The following is a 13,979-nucleotide window of genomic DNA, read 5'->3' on the forward strand; positions in this document are numbered from 1 at the left end:
TAAAACCAACATCTAACCATCCTCTTCCAGCAGCTTTATTTATGCGAATTATCTTCCAAATTGAGCTTATACGGGCATCAACCTGCACATGAAATAAAATTAAAATTAAATTATTGAATTGGAGTGCAATTAAATTATTACGGCATAGAATGTCTGTAATCAATTTAGGCTGAATTATAACTTAATTAACCAAAAAAGTAATCAACAATTTAAATAATTTAATTGAATAAGTTAAGCTCAAAATTGAGCTCATTATTCTCGGATGAGGAACGTGGTGTAATCATTGTTTCAATATCATTATCTTCAACGAATTCTATAAAATATATATGATTGAGTTTGAATATGTCAGAAGTCTATAAAATTGAGTGGACAGTAACTTCCCACATCGAGCGACAATTTTCCTACTAATTCTTGCCTTCAGTTCTTCTATTTTGATGTTTTTATCGGACATCATGTTTCTTTCAATATAGTGAACTTATTCGTTGTAAAAAAAATAATTTTTTTAAAGTGCCACGTGATGTGATGTTGGGGACTGAGGTTTGTTAGATTGAAGAGAGCAGAGTGGAATTAAAAATTTTAAAATTTAAACTTTTTTTGCCCAACAAATGCTTTAACTAATTATCGGGTAAGGATCTAAAATTGCCCACTGACTCAACTATTTTTAGATTCTTTTTTTTATTTTGAGAAGCCACTTCTAGGAAAAAAATATTTTTGAACCACCTTGTAATTGGGCACTTTTAGAAAAAAAAATGTGAGAGAACTACAATATCTTTCAAAATAATCAAAAACTTACAATATTTTTCTAAATAATTTTTAAATGGGTAAATTAAAACATTAGTCACTAAACTATAGGTAAGTTTTCGTTTTAGTCACTGAACTAAAAAAAAGTTACAATTTGGTTATTAAACTATTCGAAAGTTTTCATTTAAGTCATTGAATTATTCAGAAAATTTTATTTAACTAACTGGGTTGTTTTGTTAAAAAAAAAAAGTTGTCAGTGAGCTCCAAGTGACGATTCAACGATTGGTACAATGAATCCATCAACGAGTAGAAAAACATAGCTTAGATCCAAATCGATCTGACGGCCAATGTCAAAGATGAGAAAAAAAAATTGTTTAAATTTTGGTTCACATATTCGTGACGTCCAAAGTTGTTTATGAAAAAAAATTAAATCATAGAAAAAAAAAAGAGAAAAGAAAGCTTTCGATTGATGCTGACAATGTGAATAGGAGAAGCCATATAAGATCAATTTTAATAGCCTGATGATTTAAATGAAACCTTATAAATAATTCAATGACTAAAACGAAAACTTACCCATAATTTAGTAACTAATGGTGTAATTTACCCTTTATAAATATACAACATTTTTATAATAAATTCATCACCATCAAACCTCGCTAGTTAAAAACAATGGAAATTTGGTAAAAGAAAAAATAAATAAAATAAAACAACTTGAGCATAAGCTCAAAGGTTGAATTGTAGTTAATACATGAACAAATCTCTGATTAAAAAAAACGAAGAACATATATTTGATAATATAAAAACTATAATCACTTGGGAGATTTCATTGATAAATCATGAAAGAGAATAAATAGTTCGTTAACTATAGTGTGTCTTCAACCCTGAATAAACAGCATACAAGCCTGAATGGTGCGTCTTATCTTGGGCAAAGGTATTGGTTCAGACAACGGATGTCAGATGTGGATGATAATAACTCCAAAAGGGGCGATACCCATACCCCGGTATTTCCTGCTTGATTCGATATCAAGCTTCACATTGGGTCAATATTTCAGCCCCGTCTTCAGTTATTAGAATTGTGTGCTCAAACTGAGCTGACAAGCTCCCATCTTCTGTGACCACCGTCCAGTCATCATCCCACATTACCGGATTAATGCTGCCAACCGTTAGCATCGGCTCTGGAAAATGTGAAATAATAGAACATATATATCACATGAATGAATGAATGTTGATTAACCATCATTACAACATAAATTCTAGGATGAATTACATTACCAATAGTGAAGGTCTGATTCAAGACCATACGTCCACCATCGTTGTTCCCTGAAATTAAAACGAAATGTTATCCAAAGATATGGTGTGCTCCTGACAGAAAAAGGTCATTTTTGTATGAAATCATAGACAACTTAACAGGAAACTCCATCAATGCGAAGATCTAGAAGTCCTAAACAAATGAAATCATGGTTTAGAATCAAATAGCTTGGTAAAAAGATTCGAGGTCAGCATAATTACTGAAGTGTAGAACGACAGGATCAGCATGAAAAACCCGTCCAACCCCATGGCCAACAAATTGCCGGACAACACCATAACCGAATTTATCTGCATGATCACTTAGAAAAAAAACATAACTTACAAGTGAACATAAAACAGAGTAACAGTTACAAAAGCCGACCATGGAATGGTAAAAAGGCAAATAATGACTTACAACATTCACCACATGAAAAAAAACATAAACGTAAATGCAAACATTAAAGTATAATGAACCAAAAATTCAGTATATTACCACAGAATTTTGCTGTTAAAGAATGCAGATTATACAGTATAAAAACACAAACGCAAAGGCTATATTGGGTGTCTTACTGAATTGTTTTGCCAATTTTCTTGAACTCCACTCCTTGTGCACAAATTGATATAGCTTTATCTAGGCTTTCTTTGGTTACCTAATCATGTATTCAACAAGAATACTAGTAAAATAGTAATTGGGATAGAAAACCATAGGTGAAACAAGCTATGAACTTCTAAAAGTTAAGCTGAAAGATAAAATTCAAAACACTTAAATACAGAAAGGAACACTTCGAATTCAAAAATTAATAAACAGAATTAACAATTAGCGGCCAAGAAAAAGACAAAGGATTGATATGTTTGACAAAATGGAAAAATCCAATTTATAAAATAAAAAGAACCAACCAAGCACTATCATAAACTAATTACCCTCGGCTTGCTCAACCAGATGCGCAACATGGAAATTTTTTATGCATTTTGATGTCATGGTTTTAGGACAAGATTGGGTGTTAAAAAAGGTTCTTTTTCATTTCTTCCTTTTAAAGTGTCATAATGCACATATGCTAGCTCCTTCCAAAGAGGACCATTCCCTTCTTATCCAGCTATTGACCTGTACTTGAGGAATTTTAGTCGTTTGTGAGATCATATCACGAGCAAGATGATTAAACCTCTAAATATGACAATGACTGTTTTATTACTTCAATTATGTTCCACCATTAAAAATCATTAACTTTTTCCATCTTTTCAGAGAAGAAAACCTTGTTGAAGAGGAATCCATTTATGGATCTGCCCAACCATGACAATAATTTTTAATTTAAAAGCAAAGCACTTTTTAAGTGAAAAGAACTGATTATCTAAAACTTATTGCAGTTTCATATTATCTTTAGAGATTGAAGTGCAGATAGTTACCTTCACAAGGTTCCTAGCTTCCTCACTAACATCTCCACAAAAGAAAGTTGCCGAGGTGTCACCATGATAACCCTACACAACCTCTATCCCATTAATGACCACTCCGAAACATAAAGGTCAGATGTTGCAAAAGTGGTGAACAATTATCAGAAAAGAAAATACAAGGTCAACGTCTGTTAACCTCCTTGGCCAAAACAAACATACATTAACCTCCAATGCTCAAAACATAGATAAATCAACTTGGAATATGTGGTCAGACACAATATATGAAAGACTTCCATAAGAAAACCACTTAGTGACAGAAAGGTACTTACATTTAAATACACAGTGACATCAATATTGATTATATCACCATCCTGCAAAGAAAATGCAGACTAGTGATTTTCTATATTCGCAAACAATAACATGAAAATACAGGAAGCAGTCTAAGAACCTAAATAGAAAGGACCTGAAGCGGACGAGAATCCGGTATGCCATGGCAAATGCATTCATTCACTGATGTGCAGACACTTTTTGGAAATCCACCATAGCCAAGAGGCGATGGATACGCTCCGTTATCAATTATCATTTGGTGAACTACTTCGTCAATTTCATCAGTTGTTATGCCTGGCTGCCAACAGAACATCAAAACCTTTCAGAAAAAATACCAGTATCCTGTAGCATTCATGCACAATGGCAGCTCTCAAACTGTCTATTAAGGGGAAAAAACAGAAACAGAGACAAATAACAGATTATAAGGTTGGTCCGTACCATGAATGCAGCTCAAAGAGTACAGGATTTTATGGAAAGGGGAAAAAAACTGAAAGATAGACCAAGAGGAGGTGCAATCTGTATCACCTTCACTAAGGTCCCAGCATAATTGAGAACCTGAGCTGCAAGCCTTCCAGAAGCTCTCATGTGTTCTATGCCCTTTAGATCATGCACTTCAGGGCCACTAGCAATTCCAGGTGCCATACGAGTTTTGACATAAGGTGGCCTTTTTATATGATTTGGAACAGGTCGACGAGGAGATAACTTCCCAGGTCTCAGACGTTTGCGCTTGCCATCTGGAACTTCGTCCAAATTGTTCCTAATTATGACCATTAAACTGTCAAATATATGGTTTCTGCATGTGCATGTTCCAGCTTATGCACATTTCTTAACAGCTATTAAGTAAGCATTCTTATACAATTGCTAGTAGCAGAAACATACAGCAAAACCATATATATGGCATCATAATGCCAAAAGAATATTCATTAAAATGTAAAATCTAAGGGGGGTAAAAATGACGCTCTTGAAACAGTGAATGAAATAGCATTTAACATGTGCAATCTGAAAGTTCTCTAACATACCTTCTATTAAATAAAAGATTGGTTAAGCCAGAAAACGTTCTGGATAATTGCATTGATACATGCTTACGACCTGAGAAGGCAAATAAAAAGGAAAAAAGTTAATAGATGGTTAATAATGAACCATACTTACTCTTTAGCTCAATCACCATATCACACAACATGGTTCTTGTACAATAATACTATGTTTTGTCATAAAATGCAAAAAATTCAATTATATGCTCGTACTCAACAATAGCTAAGAAGAGTATATTCCAGCAAAACCACGTTTCCAGCATAATGGCATATCTTTACTACATTCAAAGTTACAGCTCCCACGGAATTAAAAAATATCAAAAGGCCACCCTGGAACAATCCCAAATAGTTAAAAACCTTCTATTGGACCCAAAAATCCCTTCCACAATTAGATTGAATAAAAACTCCAAAACAAATTAAGCACTATTACTGAGGCACCAATCTAGAATCCAAATCACTAGCTAATGAAATTAATTCCGGTAATCCAAATACCTGTTTACTTGAACTAATATATACATAAAATCAGCATTTTAAGTCCCCCCCCCCAACACACACACACACACACACGAAAAATGAGCATTTTAAGCTCAAAGCAGTCAACTTCCCATCTAAACACCATTAATTTCCATTTGGGTTTTTTTTGTATACAGCTTATTCTCAACTAAAAAAACATCAAATTCTAGCTTTTTTATATCTGCAATGGAAATTTTGAACCAGCAGAAATTCAAAGTGAATACAAAAAAAATAAAAGAAAAACCTGGGTTGTAATGAAATAGCTGAGCAAGTGGTTGTCTCGATTGAACTAAACGATCACCAACAAAAGAAGAGAGGAGTCTTGGTTGCAAAGACGAAGCCCCCACCATATTCTTTTCTTCCTGTCCTCTCCCCCTCTCCGTTATCTGTTGAGTGTTGGTGCTAACATCTTTTGGGATAAGCTAAGCTAACCCACTTTTCTTCCCTCTCATGGTCCATTTTTTCTTTTCATTTTGTAGGAAATTTATCTGCCAGTAGCCCAATGTTATATTTGGGATTTAGCCCATATCGCTTTGAAAATGGACCCAGACGAGGCCTTTCGATAAGCTTTGATTCGACTGCCCTGGGGTTGATGGATCTTGTAAAATGATTAGGAAAATCTCCAACCGTAACATGGGTTCTGTTCATTCAAGGAATCCAATTCATATGTCCATTTGAGTTTTTGGTTCAGGGTTCTTATTCTTTTTAAAATATAATCATTACGAAATAATACATCCGAGTTATTACAAGCAGAATCAATTACTACAAAAGCAAAAATTGAACATGACTTAGATTATAATAATATTAGACAAGATTTGCATGAGCGGGGCATTTAAATTAGAATAAACTTCTCCAAAGCCTTACATGTTTTATATAAAGTAAATCTCGAATAGAGGGAAGGGATAAGCTAGAACTTTAGTTCTTGTTGAGCGGTGGTGGCCATCTGGGTCAGTCTCTAACGGGGATATTATTTTCAAATTATCTGTACTTAGTTTTAGTCTCGGATTTTTGTTTTCTACTTTGAATAAAGCCCAATAGATTCACGAAATTTAAGTAATGTCTAACCACCAAGGAAATGTTTAGCATTTTAGCTTTGGTGGGGTTCAAACCCATGCTTGAGTGGTTAGTTAAAATCGAATTAATCGACTAAACCGATCTAATTCGATTAATCGGTCAATGGCTAAATTTAGTTTGATCGGAGGTCGGTTAATGTATTTTAGAATTTTGATTATTGGTTAATTCGGTTCAAAATCGGGTAATTAACCGAATTAACCAATTAACCGAAATAAATAATATATATTATATATAATTGTTAACTTTTTGTTTGGTTGTTAACTTTCAAGATTTATGTAGTGTTGGGGATTGGCCCGATTAAGTGACAAGTAAAAAATAGTAGAATAAATTGAGAAATTGATCACACAAATTTAACGTGGAAAAACCCTTCCAAAGAGGATAAAAAAACCATGGGCAAATATAATTTTACTATAATGGCAAAAGAACGAAGAGTACAAAAGATGGAGATAAAAACTAAACCTCGAAAACCAGAAAACAAAAAACCCTCAAAACGTAAACACAAAATTCTCTAAATGTGTTATGAGTTATAATCTCTAATGGGTGTATTTTCTAAGGTTGTAAAAGAGTCTATTTATAGGCTAAATTCATAGGTCAAATAATAATAAAATAATCTAGACTAATCAGAGTTTGATTGAAACAAATAAACAGAGTTTAACTAGAAGATTATTTCTCAATTTTGATTGAAATTGGAGTCATACTTAACAAATCTCTACCTTGACTTATATTTCCACAACGGCATCTTTGTCAAAGCCTGCCACGGGCCTATCATGAACTATGCAGGGAATTAACTGAGTCGAATCTGTGATTAGAAACCGGAAGACTTCTAGCCTTCGACTTGTACACTGCCAAATCAAAATTAACCCGAGTCTGATTTTCACAAACACAGTACCTAACTTTTCAAAACATTTATCCAAAAGAGAACCTCTCTTCAACAAAACGGCATACCTTTTTTCCCTCCTATGACCAAGTTGCCTCCGCTCCAAATGAGTTGACTTCGACTCCGTAATAGACGAGGGACGTTCGATTTCACCAGTCACTGTAGAACCTTCCAAAATATAAAGATTGCCAATTTTTTTACCTTTTAACAAAATGAGAGCTCTACAAGATACTTTAATGTCACTTGGCTCGATGTTAATTCTGCATCTTTTCAAGTCTAAAATACTCAAAGAGATGAGATTCTTTCGTAAATCAAGTACATACCTGGCAACTGAGAGTGTGCTAATCGTCCCATTGTGCATCCTAATTTTGAATAGTACTAATACCAATTACCTTACTGGATGAATCGTTTCCCATGCACACTACTCCACCTTCAACCGAACTGTATGTGAAGAACTATTTTCTATTGGGACACATGTGGAAAGAACATCTCAAATCTAGGACCCACTCGGACGTAAGCTTAGAGTTATCACTCATTGACACTAATAAGAAATCATCACCGCTTTAATCGGCCAAATTAGCACCAACTACATCTTCCTCGTTACTCTCAACAGCTCTTTTTTTTAGCAGTTTATAACAATCTGTTTTGATGTGACCTAACTATTTTACAATAGCGACACATTTTGTCTCGTTTCTTTGATGCTACCAAAACGGAAGCTTGCCTATCTACCTTGCTATCCAAACCAAACTCATTGTCGAGTTTGTCTATATTTAACAAATGACCCTTCACATCTTCGAACGAGAGTTTGTCTTTACCATAAATCAGGGTCTTCTTGAAAGACTTGTATGAATGGGGTAAAGAGCACAATAATAGTATAGTCTGATCTTCATCGTCAGCCTGAACCTCAACGTTCTTTAAATCATTTAAAAGAGTAATGAATTGACTGATGTGATCTCTAAGAAGCTCACCTTCGTTCATGCGAAACGTAAATAGACGTTGTTTCAACACTAAACGGTTAAACAGAAACTTAGTCGCATAAAGAGTTTCTAACATTTTCCACAAGACAGATAAGGTCTTCTCCATCAATACCTCCTGCAATACCGTATTCGCGAGGCACAATTGGATTGCAGATAAGGCCTTTTCATCAAGCTCATTCTGTTTGATTTAGATTCTCAGGCTTTTTCCCGGTAACTACCTTTTTCAAGCCGGTTTGAACTAGAATTGCCATCATTCGAACTTGCCACAGATTGAAATTTGTCTCACCATCAAACTTCTTAATTTCAAACCTTATTGTTGTCATCTCTAAAAAGGATGATCTATAAAAATTAAACTAGCTCTGATACCACTTGTTTGGGATCGACCCGATTAAGCGACAAGTAAAAAAATAGCGAAATAAATTAAAAAATTGATCACACAAATTTAACGTAGAAAACCCCTCCAAAAAGGATAAAAAACCACGGGCAAATATAATTTTACTATAATGGAAAAAGAACGAAGAATACAAAAGATGGAGATAAAAACTAAACCTCGAAAACTCAAAAACAAAGAACTCTTAAAATGTAAACACAAAATTCTCTAAATGTGTTATGAGTTCTAATCTCTAATGGGTGTATTTTCTAATATTGTAAAAGAGCCTATTTATAGGCTAAATTCATATGTCAAATAATTATAAAATAATCTAGACTAATCAGAGTTTGATTGAAACAAATAAACAGAGTTTAACTAGAAGATTATTTCTCAAATTTGACTAAAATAGGAGTCACACTTAACATGTAGTGTTCCTAATGTCTTATTTATTGTTTTCACGTCCATTTAAAGTTTTTTAAACTGTTAAAAAAGAGAGCAAATGAACATTAGCAATGTAGTTTTTTATATGTTTATACTTATTTTAATCAGAAGATAAAAAAATATAAATTTTGATTAATTCAATTAACCGACCAAATTAACCAAAATATTTCAGTTCAGTTAATGTATTTGAAAAAAACTTCAATTCGGTTAACAGTTAAATATTTTTATATTTCGGTTAATGGTAAGTTAGTTCGGGTATTAACCAAACTAACCGTTTGAACACCCCTAGTGGTTAGACCAAAATGCTAAATATTTTTTAATGGTTAGGTGCTTCCTATATTTTGTGAACTCGTAAGACTCTCATTGAAATCAAGAAAAAAAACCAAAGCTAAAACTAAACATAAACCCTAAAAACAATACCACCACTGGGAACCCGAGACTCCCCTAGATAGCGAACTCACTCAAGTTCTCTTACCCTCTAAATTCTCCAAGTTTGTAGTGGTAATACATTAAAAAAATTATAATAGGTTATTCTTATTTTGGTCCATTGAATATAAAATCTTTAGCTTTCACAAATATAGCGTAAATAATAAGTGAGGCGAAAATATCTTGATTTTCAAAAGAAAAAGAAAAGGCATAATTCGAAGCATCAACTTCAAAATTACTTGCAAGATAATAAGCTAAGTTGCAAAGAGACAAAAGAAAGAAAAAAAAGATTAGAGCAAATAAAGCAATAAAATTCTTCCTTTTTTGTTAATATATTGTGATAGAGATAGGGTGTAAGGGTAAGACAGGGTCGGCCCCCGTAAAATGCGGTGATGTCCAAGCCATGACGACCTGTCCTCTACTGCCCTCTCTTCTCGACAATCTTTTGGAATCCAATGCTCCTAAGGGTTTGGTCTAGTCATGTTATGGACCTCACTTTTTCTTCCATTCTTTTATACAACACAATTCCCTAGATTTTTATATATAATTTGTGTTCATGATTCATCAAGTTTAATTTATTTGAAGTTTATAATTAATTTTTTAATAATATTATTTTTAATTTCGAAATTAAATTTTTTCTTTCAAAGTATAATAATTTTATTATTATACCTAACAATTATTAATAAATTTTATTGTTGTAATATTTTATATTAGTGGGATAAGATAAAAAGAGAGAATATTTTATCAGAATTTTCAATCGTAAAAAGTTTTAGAAAGATTGTAAAAAGAAAATTTGAGAAAATTAAGAGAATGTTGAAGGTCCACACTCTACACGCACCGCATGTTAGAATGTTAGATGTAGTGATGGGAAATTCTTTTTCCATTAAAAGGATAGGCCATCTAAAAGAGCCCCATTGAAAAGACTATGATTAGTGACTTTTCTTTCAATTTTTTGGAATTCAACTGCTTGCTTTCTATACTATCGTTGATATACTTAATAATATATATAATTATCAAATTATAACACAATCACCATATGAGTGGAAAATTATATTTATGAAAAAAAACAACTTGTACAAAACACAAATGAAACTTCGATTAAAATAGTGTAGATTCAACTTCCACCGTCTGTCAATTTTTAGATTTATTTTTTATTTAAATTATTTTTTATAGATTTTATAAATATATATATATATAAAATAAAACACTCCAATAATTAGAGGCGAAGTCAGAAAAATATTTTTTGGTAGAATTAAATTGTATACTTTTATGACAGTAAAAATGTAATTTTATAATTTTAATAGTTTATATCTTTATAATTTTTAAATGATTAAATCAAACATTTATCATTTTTGAGACCAAAGTACAATTTTACTATTACTAATTTTAAATTTTATAAACTATAAAAAGGTCTAAATGAAAAATTTTATATTTTAAGGGGCGCCAAAGCCCTACCAATCCTCTAGCTTCGCCACTGCTTTTAATAATATATGTTACTTTGTAAAAAAAATTATATTTTTAAACATTTGTCATAAATTGATAGATAATTAATTTGTAACACCAATTCAAAAACATAAACCTAATGTAAATATTTAATACTTTAAGAAGTAATTTATTATTTATATAAAGTATGATGTGAAATTACGTTTTAGTAAGTCTAAGTTTATGGGACATACAGAAAGGTAATATTTGTAAACCTTATCCATGTAGAAAATATGCAAAATGTCACCAAAATCAGACAGGTGCAGGGTAATAGGTCCACCCTTAACGACTCTTTACAATCAATTTTAAACCATTTCTCCCGGCAGAATGAAAACAGCCGAAGAACTTGACTTGACCCGACTCACTGCTGTTCTTTTTTTTTTCCGTTGAGGGCCCGATTCGAAAAAAAAAACAGCACTCATAATTAGGACCCTCACTGTTTTAATGCTATGTTTGGGGGTTGTTAATTTGCTTTGGCCAGAAATTTCAAGAGGTACAAAAATAGCAAACAAAAGCCAACCAGGCATTAGTCCAAGTTGCAAGATTTTACAGTTCTGAGTTTCAATACGCGGACAAATTATTGATATAGTTAGGTTGAGATTGACCCGTATAAACAACGAAATATAAAAGGTAAAGAAGATTTCCTCCGAAGAGAATAAAAACCACAGACAAAAGTTTCGACTTTTCACTAAATGAGTAAATAAATGATAGTACAATATGAAGAAAATAAACTTAAATATACTAAATGTACATTACCGAAAACCCCGAATACAAAACCCTAACTCTCATAGAGTTTTCTTAAAAGGGGTACAAAATTTTCTCCATAGTTACGAGGAAAAACTCTTACAAAAACTCATTTGCAACTACATATTGTCGTCCCCAAAAGAAAAGCCCTGTAGTATTACATCTTTAATTGCCTCTTAATTGACCTCTCAAAACAAGGATACAAGGCCCCTTTAAATAGGCTAAGATTAGATGTCTAATCATACTAAAATAGCTCTGAAGTAATCAAAATTTAACTGGGAAAAGATAGCAGAGTTTAACTGGAAAAAGAAACCCGATTTATGTGGGGAACACGTCACCACGTCTCAACGTCCCCATTCACGTTGTCATGATGTCTTCTATCGTCGCAATGTCGAGAAACTTCTAGTCGTGATGTCGTCATCTGTTCAGTCGAAAATACAAGGCAAACCTCACATATTATAAGTTTTAATTTTTAATTAAAAAAATAACAATGTTAAATTTTTTGGTACAACTAAAAATCTTTTATGTGGAGACTTCAGTTATGAAAAAAAAAACATAACAGTAAAATAATTTTTTTGGTATAATCAACATATCTTTTATATTAGTTTTATAATTCATAATTTCTTTTTATTTTCCCTCTATCTTCAGGGTAGGAATTTAATTTTTTCCTCAAAAAGTATAGGGTAAATTACACCTAAGGTCACTAAACTATTAGTAAGTTTATATTTTGGTGACTCAATTTAAAAAAGTTACAAAATAGTCACTGAATTATTCAAAAGTTTTCATTTAAATCGCTGGGTTGTTAAAACCGTTGTTGTATGGCCTTCTCTATTCGTACTGCTTGCACTAATCGAAAGCTCTCCTTCCCCTTTGCTTCTACAATTCAATTTTTCATGAAACAGATTTAAACGTCACAGATTTACGAACCAAAATTCAAATCGTTTTTCTCTTCGAACTCCGACACTAACTGTCAGATTGACTTGGATTTAATGTATATTTTTCTACTCATCAATGAGTATTGATTTGCCGTACTAATCTTCAAATCGTTGTTTGGAGATTGTTAGCCGAATTTAAAAAAAAATAAAAAACTTAACAATCCAGTGACTTAAGTAAAAACTTTTAAATAGTTTAGTGACTTAAATGAAAAATTTCTAATAATTCAATGATCATTTTATAACTTTTTAAAATTAAGTGACCAAAACGTAAATTTACAAATAATTCAATAACCTTTAGAATAAATTACGTATCTTACCAATATATCCAAACAAACCATAATAATAATTATTGTTATTATTAACCCCCGAAAAGCAACTCTCTCCCCTAGATTTGTCCGTACAGGTTGCTGAAGGGGTTTAGATATTGAGTGATTATTAATGAATGAGAAAACTTCTGAATCTGATACCCTTCCCAAAATAATTTAACAAAAATTTTAAGGCCCGCATCATGTGAACCAACTTGATTTTTGTTATGTTATATGCTAATATCAATTTCAATGTATTGTTTTGCTTTAAAATGAAAAAAAAAACAGCTAAACGTGAAACGTAGATGAAATTAGACTCTGCTAGTTTTTTTTTTTTTTTGTATGTGTTTGGGGCAGATCCTCGGAACTTATCAAATTATCAACCAATGAAAAGTACATGTAAAAAAAAAAAAAGTTCGTGGGCGAACAATCTATCCCCAGCAGACACATATGCTTCTATATTGTTTGTGGCAGATTAGTGTTTGGTGTCCAACAAATTCAGTAGGTCATTGAGGCTATTTGAGGAAAACGACTAGACTATTAATTTTGATAAGTGATGTTGGAATCAGATAATTTATATATTCATATTATAAATGTATTTAAAATGTAATATACTCTCTTTTTCATATACTTTTATTTATTTTCTGATGTGATATATATATAATTTTTTATCATAATTTCATGTTGTCTTCGTACCATTTCCGAAATGGTTAAAACCTCACCCCCTGCAAGTGCAAACAATGTAAGGTGTCCCCATCTCTTGGCTCAATTCCAATATCACAATTAACTATGTGGTTGGTTTCTGATCAATTTATCGTCAGTAGGACCACTTCCATTGAAGTAATAACATTCGGGTTTGGTTTAAATTTCTTTTCTTTTGTAAATGTATACAAATGTGGGTAAGGTTTTCCAAGTTAGATTCTAATTTATAAATTGCTTTTCTTTTTGGAGAATCTTCTACTATGATCGGCTCAGCAGGCAACTGAGATATTAGATAGCAATCAATGCAAGAGTTTTTAAGAGATGAATATTGCAATCATTGTAGCTTAACTTATTTGAAAAG

General features: G+C 32.2%; 1 protein-coding gene across 1 annotated transcript; it reads right to left on the reverse strand.

Moving 5' to 3' along the window:
- Positions 1–1,417: 1,417 nt before the first annotated feature.
- On the reverse strand, positions 1,418–5,757 carry LOC107913210 (methionine aminopeptidase 1D, chloroplastic/mitochondrial). The gene is made up of 10 exons (XM_016841727.2): positions 5,530–5,757; positions 4,761–4,830; positions 4,267–4,498; positions 3,878–4,039; positions 3,744–3,785; positions 3,430–3,501; positions 2,599–2,678; positions 2,251–2,348; positions 2,014–2,061; positions 1,418–1,916 (listed from the first exon to the last, which is right to left on the reverse strand). Exons 1-10 carry the CDS (start codon positions 5,633–5,635, stop codon positions 1,765–1,767), a joined length of 1,062 nt encoding a protein of 353 aa, XP_016697216.1. The 5' UTR covers positions 5,636–5,757; the 3' UTR covers positions 1,418–1,764.
- Positions 5,758–13,979: the final 8,222 nt, after the last annotated feature.

This window comes from Gossypium hirsutum, chromosome D11 (assembly GCF_007990345.1).
Source record: "Gossypium hirsutum isolate 1008001.06 chromosome D11, Gossypium_hirsutum_v2.1, whole genome shotgun sequence".
Taxonomy (NCBI): Eukaryota; Viridiplantae; Streptophyta; class Magnoliopsida; order Malvales; family Malvaceae; genus Gossypium; species Gossypium hirsutum.